Genomic DNA, 15,021 nt, shown 5'->3' on the forward strand with positions numbered 1-15,021 from the left:
AGTCTGGTGGCCCTTCCTCAGAACAAAGGAAGTTCTGAGGAAGGGTCACCGGGCCCGAAATATTAATTCTGATTTTTTCTTCACTGATGCTGCCAGACCTGTTGAACTTTTCCAGCAACTTCTGATTTTGTTCATAGAATTCATTTTATTTTAAATTACCAACCCACTTAATCCCTTGGTGAGAAAGTCAGCAGCGATTCTTCCTGCCCTCCACTAAAGGAAACCTTGCAAAACTCGAGGATACATCCCTTATCTTAGATGTTGTATTGTTCATTCTTGACTAGTTACATTCTTTTGGATGACAATTTTTATCAGAATATTTATCAGGATTCCATATTCTACAGTGCATTTGATTACCTGTATTTGGACCTTTCCTCATAGCTCTTAAAAGCATTCCCACCTAGATATTCATCCAGCATTTTTTTTTAATGTTCTATGGAAAGAAGTGGAAAACTTGCATTTGAATTTTATCACATCTCTAAAAAAAACCAGTGGAATTCGCAGACAATAGGGGTGCTTTTTTTTTGCTATTCTTCATTCCAATGAGAATTTCTGTTTTATCTGAATCCAAAAATGCAAAAAGGACAAATCTTTTGCTTCTCTACAATCAAAAGGGTTTTTCTCCATGTGTGCTTTTTCAAGTCAAGGCAAAATGTTTTTTCATTTGTTTACTGGAAGCTGTGTGTAACAGAAATCTCAAGCCATATCCAAAGAAACTAAAGAGAGTAGCATGATGGCAGATAATCAGACAGAACATGGATTCTCATTTCACCTTAACAAACAAAAATCTGTGGATTCACATCAGCTTTCATAAACTGTCTACATTTTATAGGTACAGCAAAAAGATGGAGCTTTGATAAATATGCATTTCAAATTACTTCATATACTCATAAAAAGATTGCAATTTGCATTCAAAGATTTTTGTTTAGGATGACAGGATAACTTGTTTCTTACATATTCACATTCCTTTTACTCCTGCTTGCAAGTTTTCTTATAATGTGTAGCTGTAGATGTAATCTCACAAACTTGCAAGCAGGAGCTAGGCAACATTACAAAGGTTATTATTCAGACTATGGTTCAAGTCTTGGTTAGTCTACAATCTAAGAGATCAGACCCTTCTTCAGAACTGATAGTGGCTAGGGAAAGGTGGTGTTTATACTGATGACAGGGGGTGGGGAAAGGAGTGAACAGATCAGTGGAGATGGAGCCCAGAGAGAGGAAAAGTTAAGCAGACAAAGAGACAGTTGATAGTAAAGCCAGGGAAAAAGAAAAGCTGATAATGAGAGCTATGAGTGGGTGAAATGGGTTGGCTGTCCTGAAAGCAGCCCATGTCATCACAGGGCCAGGGTTTGGGGGTGGGTAAAGGACATGGAAAAAGGTGTTCAAGCCCTAAAATTATGGAGCTCAATATTGTATCCTGAAGTCTGCAGGGTCCCTAAGTGGAAAATGAGATGCTGTTCTTTCAGCTTGTGCTAGAGCATTGCAGCAAGCCTGAGTCGGAGACATTGGCCAGAGAACATGGTGGTGTGTTGAAGAGGCAGGCAACTGGAAGCTCAGGGTCATTTTTAGCAAACAGAATGTAGGTGTTCTGCAAAGTGGTAGCACAGTCTGCATTTCGTCTCCCCATTGATGAGCAGACTACACTGTGAGCAGCAAATGCAGGAGACCAGCTTGAGTGATGTGCAGATAAAGCGCTGCTTCACCTGGAAGGTGTGTCTGGAGCCTTGGATAGTGAGTAGGAAGGAAGTACATGGGCAGGTGATACACTTTCTGCAGTTGCAGGGGAAGGTTCTTTGGGGGTGTGGGGAATTGCTGGGGATGGAGGAGGAGTGGACCAGGATGTCCCAGACGGAACACCTCCTTGCGGAATGTTGACATTGAGGGGAGGGGAATATGTGTCTGGTGGGGACATACCGCTGGAAGTGGTGAAAACGGCAGCTTATGATCCTCTGGATGTGAAGGTTCATGGAGTAGAAAGTGAATACCAGGAGGATCCTATCAGTGTTGAGAGAGATGAGAGGTGAAGGTAGAAGTGCAGGAAATTCATCCAGGCAACTGGGGAGTGTTCCATCACACTCCTGACTTGTGCTTTGTAGGTGATGGATAGGCTTTGGGGAGTCAGGAGGTGAGTTACTCACGACTGTATTCCTAGCCTCTAACCTGTTCTTGAATTCACTGTATTTATATGGCAAGTCTAATTCAGTTTCTGGTTGATGATAACTCCCAGGATGTTGTTACCAGGGGATTCAGTAATGGTAATACCATTGAGTGTCACAGGTTCATGCTTAGCTTCTCTCATGTTGGAGATGGTCTTCACTTGGCACTTGTGTGGCATAAATGTCGCTTGCCACTTTTCAGTGGAAGCCTAAATGTCATCCAGATTTTTGTGCAGAAAGGACAGATGCAAGTGAGTGAAGTGTAAGATGGGTGAACTAATGTCTAGACTTTGGAAATCAAGAAGTGAACACACATTCTCAGAGCGCAGAAAGAACCAGCCTTTCACTGAGAAATGACAACTGCTGTACACTTTCATGGTTTGAAGGTTTGGCAAACTGTCAGCTTTACTGTACAGGCACTCCTTGCTGTGCACTCATCACTGACCTTGCCTGGTTCCACACAGCTCTGGAAACGCACGTACCAGGTTCAAACTTCAGTTAATTCCCTCTTTGATTATTACAGCTATTCAGCTAACAGTTCCATACAGGGATTCCTCTCTCTGGCAAACTACCTGGAAATGAAACAAACACAGAGAATAATGGAGAAACTCAACAGGTCAGTTAGCATCCGTGGAGAGAAATACAGTTAACATTTCGGGTCTGGTTTGACTTCTTCAGAACACAAAGAAGAGTCATACTGAACTCAAAACATTAACTCTGTTTCTCCATTGACAGATGCTGCCAGACCTCCTGAGTTTCTTAAGCATTTTCTGCGTTAGTTTCAGATTTCCAGCATCTGAAAGATTTTGCCTTCATTCCAGTTGGATCATGTCAATTACCTGATCCAATACTACTTTCAGGGTTTCAACCTCTTTGCTTGCCCCCAAACCTGTCTCCCCTGACAATTAAAATTCTGTCCTTTTTAAAATATAAAATCAGGTCATTTTTATTTAATAACACTTACAAACACTATATAGTCCACGGGCTATTTTCCATTGCACGCCAACATCAGGATAAAGTTTCAGTGCCTTGATACTGAATAAGGTTATCAGGAAGTTGATGCATTGAAATCGGACAGTTCCTGGATTATGGCATGGAATTTGCAATTGAATGATGGTGAAATGTTCAGTGTTTGCCATTATTATATAATTAGACTAAAAGAAAGAAACTTGTAGTATGCACACACGTGCAGTTAAATGTAGAAAACTAGCAGTTGTGATCCTTTCCTTCTTCTCCTCAGGGCTTGCTGCTACATTTCTTGCAAAGGTCATCAACATTGAAACAGTGACTTGCATGAACTTCAATTTTTTTACACATTATTCTTACTGCAAAAGCTGTTGAAAATGTTAAGCCTGGGTAAGCAAGGTCTAACTGAGTTTTCATAATAAGACCTATGTACCAAGAAATAATAGCTCTTGCCCTAAAGCACATTTCTGCAAGTCTGCACTGTCATTCCCTCACAAAAGTACTAAAACGTTCACATTTTTAAAATAATAAAAATTAAGTTCTATTTTTAACACTTTACTTACAGCATTTTAGCTTCTACCTTAATTCTACGTGTTTGTAATTACTCTTCACTTTTTTTTCTGATGTGGTTTAAAAAGTGAATTATGAACCAAGTTTGATTATTCTTTAATTTGATTGGCTGATCAGTCTGTCCAATGTCTTCATTGTTGCTCAATTCCATAGATCCTGAACTGATGTTACCATTTTTAAAACCACGTCAGAGTTAAAGAAAATTACAATATTTAAAAGACATCTGGACGGGTATATGAACAGGAAGGGTTTAGGGGGATATGGGTCAAATGCTGCCAAATGGGAGTAGATTTATATTGGATATTTGGTCAGCATAGACGAGTTGGACTGAAGGGTCTGCTTCCATGCTATACATCTCTATGACTCTATGACTCTATCTGCCCATTGGAGCCTGTTTGATATGTTGTGAAAAGCTTCCTTTCAGGTCAGCAGGCAGCTTTGTCTCCTTGCTGCTGGCTATGAAGTTCAGCCCAACATGTCCGAGCAGAAATAAAATACATGTTCCTTAGGGGAGACAGGTAAACTGATGATTGTAAATAAAAATGGTTGATGATTGTAAATAAATTTTTCCTGTTTCGTGAGAAAGTACTACAGCTGAATAGCTGCTTTAAAAGGTTAGAACTGCTTAAAAAACAACAATCAGCTCATGTTCAAACCCTTGGGTGATTACAGGTATGTGCTGTAATAAAATGGCATGCAGTATAAAGATTCTGTCAAAGCCCACCCAAGCAGTTTTGTAATGCGTAATTAGGGAGAGGAGCTACACTGCACATGAACAGAAACACTTCTAACCACAGTCAGATCTTCAGTCAGGAGGAACAGTGGAAAACAGTCGGCTGTTTAGGCTCTCAAAGTTGTTCTTCCATCCAATGAAATCGTGATTGTCTGGATCCAAATTCCATCACACACTTGGCTCTACATCCTTGGCTAGAATGCATGTATCAGCCCCATTCAATATGATCAGAGCTGATGTGATGTTGACCTGAACTCTACATTCCTGCGTATCCCCAATAATCTTTCATCCTCATCAAGAATCTATCTCCCTCTGCCTTCAAAATATCTAAAGATTCTGCATCCACTGCCTTTTGAGGGAGGGAATTCCAAAACTCTCAACCCTCTGAGAGAGAAAATGTTTCCTGTTCTGTGTCTTAAACTGGTGTCTCCTTATTCTTGAACAATGACCCCTAGTTCTGAATTCTCCCACAATAGGAAACATCCTTTCCACATCCACCGTCAAGTCCCCTCAGGATTTATGTTGCAATCAAGTCACCTCTGTCACTTTTAAACTATACAGGATACAAACACAGCCTCCCTAGTCTTTCCTCTTAATGCAATCCACTCATTCCAGGGTTTAGTCCTGTAAATAAAACCAAAGAACTGCAGATGCTAGAAATCAGAAACCAAAGCAGAAATTGCTGGGAAAACTCAGCAGGTCTGGCAGCAACTGTGGAGAGAAATCAGAGTTAACATCTGGACTTGAAATGTTAACTCTGCTTTTTCCCTCCACAGATGCTGCCAGACCTGCTGAGTTTTCCCAGCAATTTCTGTTTTGGTTTTGTAAACCATCTCTGAACAGCTTTCAACAATTAATGTTGTTCCATCAGGTCCGGTGACCAGCACTGTACACAGTATAGGTGACTCACCATTGCCCTGTATAACTGAAGTATCACTGCCTTGCTCTTGTATTCAGTTCTTCCTCACAATAAAACATAACACTCTATAAACTTTCCAGAATAGCACTGTCACCTTTTCTTAAATATAGTCCAGACATCAATTCACAGAAAATAATTGTGCATTGATTAATGTTTGAGACTAAAATTTGGATCATGCCCCATTGTCATGTAAACTGTATGTGCCTTACGAAGCGAAAGGCCCAGATCAAACTTGATCCTCTGGCTTCATTAGAATAATGGTGAGTTGCACCAACAGCTCTGACCCCTGGAGTAGTATTTATTCAGACTTGGGATATGAGCATTGTTGCCTTTTAGTACCCATCCCTAATTGCCCTTGAGAAGGAAGTGGTGAGCTGCCTCTTGGACTGCTGTAGTCCTTGGTTTGTAAGGTCACTGATAGTACATTTTGGACCATCTAGATTTTTAACCGAGCAGCACTGAAGAAAAGGGGATATATTTCCAAGTTAGGATGGTGAATGATGGCTTGGAGGCAACATGGTATTTCCCATGTATCTGTTTGCCCTTATCCTTTCAGGTGGTAGTGGTCATGGGTTTGGAAGGTGCTGTCTAATGAGCCTTGGCGAGTTACTGTAGTGCATCTTGCAGATGGTATGCACTGCAGCAACTGAGCATTGGTAGTGAATGCAGGGAATGTTGAAGGTGGTGGATATGGTGCAAATTGAGTGGGTTGCTTTGTCCAGGTCCAAGGCCAGCTGGTTATTGCTGGAGCTGCACCAATGCAGGCAAGTGCGGAGTATACCACCTCAGTTGCGAATTTTGTCTTGTGAACTGTCAGGGATGGGAGGGTGAGCATTGTTGGGGGAGTGAGGAAGGGGGTGAATATTTTGGGGGTTGAGGGAGGCTGGCAGATTGGCTTTGAGGAAACGGGAAGTGAGTTACTCACCATAGGATAGTCAGCCTCAGGATCTGCTCTTGTAGCCACTGTATTTACGTGATTGGTCCAATTCAGTTTCTAATCCATCTCTGAGGAAGTCTCAAAGAAATCCCAATATATAATTTGTCCAGATACCAACGTGGTGTGGAAATTGTGTATTTTACTAGTAAACCAGTAAATATGGAGATGTTACTGTAAGTGAAGGCTGCATACAGATATCAGACTGTAGTTAGTGGAGTGACTGCAGGAGAATGAAGGAGCAGAGCAACTGTAGTCTTTCCTGTTACTCACAGCCCCTTTTGAAAATAAATCTTAGATTTATATCTGTTTACAAAATGTAGAGTCTAGCCCTCCATGAGTCAATTTTAAGGATTTACATGTTTTCTGCCCTCAGACAGTGGGTTCTGCTTGTGCCCTCTTGCATTCTGTTTCTATCAGATGTCATCAGGAACAATCACATTTTATTGATTAGATTTAAGATGCTAGAGTAGGCACTGACAACACTAACATGACTGCACTGGATTGTAAAACAGACTCTGAAGAAGGGTCTAGGCCCAAAACGTCAGCCTTTCTGCTCCTCTGATGCTGCTTGGCCTGCTGTGTTCATCCAGCTCTACACCTTGTTATCTACATAAATAAAAGTGCTCACCCGCTGACAGTGTTCACCCCCTCCCTCAGCACGCCCCTCACTCCCTGACAGTACTCACCCCTCCCTCACCCTCTGACAGTACCAGCTGGCTGTGCAATGGAGTGAGAGCAGGTTGGTGCCAGGTTCCACACAGACAGCTCATAAAGAAACAGAGGAGTTCACTAGTCATCATTACACAGGATGGAATATGAGCTTTTAGTTTCCATCAATGCCAATGGGAGAAATGACTTGATAATGCCATCCATTTTCTTATTGGGAAGGAGGGTAAAATACAATAAAGCCAATGTGTAACAGCAAGGTTTCTGTTTAGTTTCTGTCCAATTGTTTTGTTGTCAAATAGGTCACTGTCTGCTTTCATCTGGAGGAATAGAATGCAGCATAGGTGGGATCAATAAAAGAAAAGAAAGAATATAATTTAAAGATAAAGAAAATATTTTCCAATTTTGCATTTTATTTCTGAAAGAACTGGTAATAATAATATAAACCTGGAAATTACTGGAAATGGCTTCAAATAGCCACTAGGAGACAGCAGAGACAATCGAGAATGACAGATAACACAATATTCATAATAACTTCTGTAACAACTTCCCAAAGTCATCCCAACAACTTGAACCCTTTCAACATTTCCACAAACTTTCCCTCTCATAGACTGATCTATCACCCTGAGATTACATCTCTGAAATGAAACACTGGTGCCTTGTTGTTAGAATCTCTGGATGCTGGAGTAGGAATGTTTATTGCCTTCACATTGAAAATTGCTTTTGGTCCGATATTTTCATGGCAGTGTTCTTCCATAATTCTAGCTAGAAGCATTGCACCAGAAAATGATAAAGAATTAGAGATTTCTCTCCTCTAGCCCTTAATTTCCACTGTCTTTCTTGGTCCTGCCTATGCAGCTCTGCGTATGTTTCATGTAAATAGCATGGCTGTGTACGTGGAGGAGTTTCCAACATGTCCCTTCCTTATCACTGCTGGTGAGTGGAAGGCCATTGTAAATTGGGACAATGATTCTGGATCCCCTGATGAAGTGAAAGGTTCCTCTCTCAGCAATAGTCTGAAATTGGCCATTTGATCATTACAGTAACATGTCAGAGCTTGCTATGTCTTCTATCTCATTCTATTACAACAAGTCAACTTATGGGAGTTCTTTTTCCCAATGACATACTGGTAGTTGACAAAGTTGTAGCAATGTGGTCACAATAATTTGCCCTCCTCAATAAAAATAGTGCCGTGAATCTGTGATATGAATGCATTAGGAGTTATTGAATATACTTGAATGCTCACTTTGTGGAAAAGCATGTTTACTAATAAATGCATGCAGACATTTTGAAGATGTAATGTAATCTGACAGTTATACATCAGAGTGTTTGCCCTTTTTTTCACATGGCCATCAATCTTTCTCAACTACATGTACACCGTAATTCACATCAGAACTTTCTAATACACAGAATATGACGTGGCAGGACCACATCCTAATTGCATGTATTTTTTTAAGAAGGAGGATGCTGATGTAGCTTTTTGCAGCATTTTGAGTTTTTTTAAAATTCATTCATTGGATGTGGGCACTTCTTAATTGCCTCCCCAGGGCAGTTAAGAGTCAATCACATTGCTGTGGGTCTGGAGTTACATATAGGCCAGACCAGGTAAGGAGGCAGATTTCCCTCCCTAAAGGGCATTAGTGAACAGTTCCATGGTCATCATTAGACTCTTGATTCCAGATTGTTATTGCCGTGGTGGGATTCAAACCCAGGTCCTAGAACATTTCTGGATGAATAGTCTACTATAATACCACTAGACCATCCCCTGTGTAAATTGGTAGATTTGAAGCTGTAGCCATAAAATACTCTTTTTACCTTTTTAACACCCCAACACTGTCAGTTATTCAGAAAAAATATTGTTCTCTCAAATTGTCATTAATGAGAAGATGTCATCATTCCTTTAAAATAAGAGCAAATTGTGTATTTGTTTCGAGTGAAGGAGGATGAGAAACATAATTCAGGATGGCTCCAAGGTCAAAAAGTGTGAAAGGAGAGATAAAGTAAACCTAGAAACAATGCTCAGTCATCACCAAGGGCTATCGAATCTTTTATTTGTGTCTCAATCGCAAAACTGAGTCAAGAAAAGAATTTCATAGCTTATGACATCTCAGTAATGACTGAATTAGAGAGTGTGAAGGGGTGGTGTATCCTATCTCAGTTACACACACATTCAGACAGAGAACATATTGTCTTTAGCTTTAACGGAGTTGTTCACATACCTGGGCTCCTTTAGCAGGGAAACATTGGCAGACCGAACAATCTCGTCCGTAACAGGGACCAGTGTAGTCAATATGACCCTAAAACAGGAAAATCATTGATGAGAGACTGATAATATGCAGAAAATAGCAACAAAGCAAGATAAATTGAGAATGTTCTTAATGAGTAATTCTTCAAAATAGTTGGTTAATTTAACCAGAAAACACTTTTATTAACCTGCAGCAATGGATCCCAGCAAAATAATTTGAGAAATGGATAATGGGGCATTTCTGAGGAGCTTCTGAGCAGCACGGGCAGGGAGAAACACAAGGTTTCCTTGGGGCAGGTGAGACATCCCCGCTCTACCATGTTCACGAGGAAACCTTTAAAGTGTAAGGTTAAATGTTCCGGTTGGTACACTTCTCCTGTGCACGGGAGATTCCCTGATGAGACTGGAACCCAGAACTGTTACAGCATCACAGAAACATGAAATGGCTACAGCACAGAAGGAAGATACTAGGCTGACTGTATCCACGCTTGCTATCTGTGACAGCAATTCACCAAGTGGCACACTCCACCCTTTCTCTGTAAAGGTTTCCTGTTCAAAGAATTACCCACTTCCGCATTGAAAGCCATGTTTGAATCTGCCTCCACCACGCTCTCATACAGCTCATTCCAGATCCTAAACACTCGTTTGATAAAAAAGGTTGCCTTTATGTTGCTAATGCTGGTTCTCAAACTTCCCACCAATGAGAACAGTTCCTCTCTCTGCTCTGATCAGTCTCATTATGATTTTGGATGTCTCCAGACCAATCTTCTCTCTACAGGAGAACAATCCCAGATTCTTCAATTGATATATGTAGTTGAGGCTCCTCATCCATGGAACTATTCTTGTGGATCTCTTCTGAACTCTAAGGCAAAGATCCTTAGACAGCACTTTCCAAGCCCACAACCACTTCCATCTAGAAGGACAAGGGAACACCACTATATGTAAGTTCCCCTCCAAGCTACTCACCATCCCGACTTTGAAATGTATCGCTGTTCCTTTATTGTTGCTGGGTCAAAATCCTGGAATTTCCTCCCTAAGGGCATTGTGGGTCAACCTACAGCACATGGACTGCAGTGGTTCAAGAAGACAGCTCATCACCACCTTCTCAAGGGCAACTAGGGGTGGGCAAGAAATGCTGGCCAGCCAGCGACACCCATATCCCATGAGCGAATAATAAAAAGCAGTGGAAGAGATTACTATAGACGAGCTGGAGCCAGAGAGTGTATACAAAGGGAGATTTGACCAGCAACAAGTAGCTGTTTGGTCTGTGAGGTGGTGACAGTTGTTGAAGAAAAGACCTTCTGCCTGCCAACAGCTGTGTGATTGGTTCCCAGGTAACTGAACAGCTTGTTGGAGTGAATGTTTGGTCAGAAGCCATTGGATCTCTGAAAAGGAAGGTGCTGTATTTTTACTCAGCAGCAAAAAAAAAACCACAAGCCTGAAGAAAAAGCAGTTTATTTCCCCTCATCAGTCACTGTGGCTTTTAACTAATACGTCAGAGACCTGCAAATGTGAAGAAGTAAACCCCTGCCTTCTGCAAACAAGTGATGTATCTGGAGAAGGAAAACCAAGCAGCAGCAGGTCCAACAAACCAAAAGGAGCATCTGAGTGAACCTCTGTGGACAGACACCAAGTCTTTCCCTCCACCTAGAACACCCAAGGTTATTTTGGTGTCTGCCTGTGTGAGTGTGGGTAGAGTTATATGTCAATAGTTCATGATTATTTACATGTAGCTACAGTCCATTTATTTGTTATAAATAGTCATTCTTGTTCAGTACAGAAAGCTGCTCCATGCTTTCTATCAACCTGGGTCTAAAAGATAGGAGAATTGGAGAATTCTAAATACTTGTTAAAACCTTTAACTTTTATGATGACCCTGGAAATAGTGGGGCTTGATTTCCAGCACATGACCTCAGTGAGTTGTAACATCTTTGAGACAGAAAATTCTTCCTCATCTCTATCTTAATCTGTTACTGTGCAGGAATAGGAAGGTAAGCCATTGAAGGAAATGCTTTAGTTATGACAAGACAGATAAAGATGAAAACAGGCTGCAGCAGTCCCATCTAACTGGACATCAGTGGAGTGGCATTGGATGAAGATGGTGCAGTCAACTGGTTTAAAGACTACAAATGGAATGGGAAAGCTAAGCAGGGATAGACCACCATAGAAACATAGAAACTAGAAGCAGGAGTCATAAAGCTGTACAGCACAGAAACAGGCCCTTCAGTCCAACTCGTCTATGCCGAACAGATATCCCAAATTAATCTAGTACCATTTGCCAGCTTCTATTTTCTATGTTTCTATGGTGGTCTATCCCTGCATAGCTTGTAGGAATAGGCATTCAGCTCACTGAGCCCACTCCATCATTCAATGTGATCATGGCTGATACTCTTTCTCAATGCCATACACTCCCTCTCTCCCCATATCCTTTATATGTCTAACTTGTTTTTCAATATACAGGCTTATATTTTGGTAGCCAAGCAAATAAACGCCTACCTATATATTTTGTGCTATAGTTCACACGAGCTATGTGACCACTTATGAACATATTTGAGGTTAAAACTATTTACCTCGTGATCCAGACACATATTTTCATTGTAACAGGTGCTGAGACTGATAAGGAGTTGGGAGGTCATGTTGCGGCTGTACGGGACATTGGTTCAGCCACTTTTGGAATACTGTGTGCAATTCTGGTCTCCCTACTACAGGAAGGATGTTGTGAAACTTGAAAGGATTCAGAAAAGATGTACAAGGATGTTGCCAGGGGTGGAGGGTTTGAGCTCTAGGGAGAGGCTGAATAGGCCGGGGCTATTTTTCCTGGAGCATCGGGGGCTAAGGGGTGTCCTTAGAGAGGTATATAAAATCATGAAAGGCATGGAAGGCTAAATAGCAAGGTCTTTTCCCCAAATCAAAAATTAGAGGTCATGGCTGATGTGTTTCTCATTCTCCCCCCTTCTCCCCATAACTCTTGATCCCCTTATCAATCAAGAACCTTTCACTCTCATCTTAAATATACTCACTGACTTGGCCTCCACAGCCCTCTGCGACAATGAGTTCCACAGATTCACCACCCTCTGGCTGAGGAAATTCCTCCTCATCTCAGTTTGAAAGGGTCATCCCTTCACTCTGAAGCTGTGCCTCAGATAACATGGGGACCAGGAAGCAAGTTGAGTACAACCGTCAGAGACTGTTATTGAAGCAGGACTGATAAACCATGGGGCAATTAGTTGCTTGAAAAAGAGAAATGTTAGAGGATAAGGAGAGTAAGCAGTAGTGTGTTTGGAAATGGTGGCTTGTATTGAGAATAACACAAGCATAGATTCACGACCAAAATGTCTTTTCCTATGCTCTAGCATTTCTTGACTCCATGACACACAGTATCATTTTATTGTCTCTTTTTAAGCACTTTACTTCTTACCATAGCCTTCACACACAATTTCCTTCATGCCTCATCTGTGCCATGGTCACTAGTGATCCTGGGTCAACAATGCTGAAAGTGAAACTGCTGTCCCTTCCCTTCTCCCACACAGCTCCCACAGCCCGACAAGCTGGTTAGCGAGTTTCTGAAGCCTTGAACTAAAGGCAGTTTTATTTCTATATGCTCAAGTACAGCATGTAATGGTTGGGTAATGAATAGCTTTGAGGAATGTGGGATTGGGTTGCTCGGTTGGTTGGACAGCTGTTTTGTGATGCAGAGTGACAGTAACAGTTTGCGTTCAATTCCTGTATTGTCAGAGGTGACCATGAAGGATTCTCTTTCTCAACCTCTTCCCTTGCCTAAGGCATGGTGACTGTCAGGTTGAACCACCATCAGTCATTTCTCTCTAAAGAGAGAGCAGCCGTATGGTTCAGTACAGCTATGGTGACTTTACCCTTTATACATAATAAACTTTATCATATGTGCACTCACATTTTGCACATACTAGTACACACCATAATCACAACAATGTTTCAAACAATGTATTAGAGAAGAGTTTCAAAGCTCTGCCAATTGGCTGATATAGCTGCTCGACATTTATAATATAATACCTTTAGAATTTCATCAGGAGTAACAAAAGTGACCTTTTGATACCTCCTCTAGAGAGTGATTTCTCTGGATTTACAGGAATTAAACATTTGTGTTTTGAGTAAATAAATGTTTTTGCCTCATTGATAGTGATGCCCTGTCGTAAATTGTAACCACTCAACTCCATTAGTAAGTTTGGAGTTATTTCCATTTCTACAGTTACAGGATGCTGTTGAAAAGCAAGAGAAATTTTGTGTTTTACTGATCCTCAATAGAGAGGAGTTGGCGGCATATCGTTAAAACTGACTTGGGCTGAACTCCAGAGACATAGGTGCAATGCCTAATGTACAGCAGGTGGAATTTGAATTCAGTTGATAAATCTGAAATTAAAAAGTGAATATCAGTCACAGTGCCATGAAACCAGCCTCTCAGTTGTATCAAATTGCAAGAAAAAGCCTAAAATGAATGAACCTACTAACAATTGGGAGTTCATATCAGAATTGGGAGAGTCAGTCATCTCACAGAATCATACTTTACAGAAGATACCCATAAAAACACTATGACTATCCTGGGTGTGATAGGTTGTGGCACAGTGGGGTATATTTACACAAGAAGGAATCTAACCATTGTTCTTGGCATTCAATGGATTTACGATTGCTCAATCCCCATTATCAACATCCTGGACAGTTACCATTGACCAAACATTTTACCATACCAGCCATATGAATACAGTGACTACATAAACAGGTCAGAGAGTCAGAATATTCCAGCAAGTAACTCATCTGCAGTCTCCTCAAAGTCTGTACACAATGTACAAAGTTCAGGTCAGGAATGTGATGGGAATACTCCCTACTTGCCTGGATGGATGCTGCTCCAACAACTAAAGAAGCTTGGCACCATCCAGGACAAAGCAGCCCACTTGATTGGCATCACATCCACAAATATCTACTCCCTCCACTACCAATGCTTAGTAGCAGCAGTATGTACTATCTACAAAATGTACTGTAGCTTCTCATCAAGAGTCCTTCAAAAGCAAACTCACTACCTCTACCGCCTAGAAGGATAAAGGCAGCAGATACATGGGAACACCACCACTCCAAGCTACAAACCATCTGACTTGTAACAATATCACTGTTTCTTCACTATCACTGGATCAAAATCCTGAGACACCCCTTCTATTAGCACTGCGAACTACATTAGTTCAAGATGGTGACTTGCCCCTCACTTTCTAAAGTTCTGTCAGAACAGGCAATAAATGCTCTTATAGGGGTCAAACCAATGAGTGATACCTATTTAACTAGCTTAGGTTTGAAATTCCAAGCAGTAGAAGAAAAGACAGTTGCATCGTTTTCCCAATGCGGCCCAGCACTTAGAGATGTTTCTACATTTACTTCCAGGAAACCGTACCAGGATCTATGGTTCTAATTAAGTCCAGTAAAAGCAGATGTGAGATCCATCATGCACTCATAAATGGCCAAAAGATACAAGGAAACTCCATGATATTGATTACCTTTCCAGGTGAGACTGTCCCACTATCAAAAACTAAACTATATTTTTAATAAGAGACAACAAGGTGCAGGGCTGGATGAACACAGCAGGCCAAGCAGCATCATAGGAGCAGAGAGGCTGACGTTTCGGGCCTAGACCCTTCACCTACGCTCGGTTCGCAACAAACAACTGCACCTCCCAGTCGCGAACCATTTCAACTCCCCCTCCCATTCCTCAGACGACATGTCCATCCTGGGCCTCCTGCAGTGCCACAACGATGCCACCCGAAGGTTGCAGGAACAGCAACTCATATTCCGCTTGGGAACCCTGCAGTT

At 41.4% G+C, this 15,021-nt stretch overlaps 1 protein-coding gene across 1 annotated transcript in view; it reads right to left on the minus strand.

Moving 5' to 3' along the window:
* Positions 1 to 15,021, minus strand: part of LOC109929177 (collagen alpha-4(IV) chain-like) — a 223,939-nt gene that overhangs the window by 140,884 nt on the left and 68,034 nt on the right. The window contains exon 4 of the mRNA XM_048604477.1: positions 9,167 to 9,244. Coding sequence (XP_048460434.1) covers positions 9,167 to 9,244 — 78 coding nt within the window. The remainder of the gene's footprint in view (positions 1 to 9,166; positions 9,245 to 15,021) is intronic.

The sequence above is a fragment of the Rhincodon typus genome, chromosome 13 (assembly GCF_021869965.1).
Source record: "Rhincodon typus isolate 14 chromosome 13, sRhiTyp1.1, whole genome shotgun sequence".
Lineage (NCBI taxonomy): Eukaryota > Metazoa > Chordata > Chondrichthyes > Orectolobiformes > Rhincodontidae > Rhincodon > Rhincodon typus.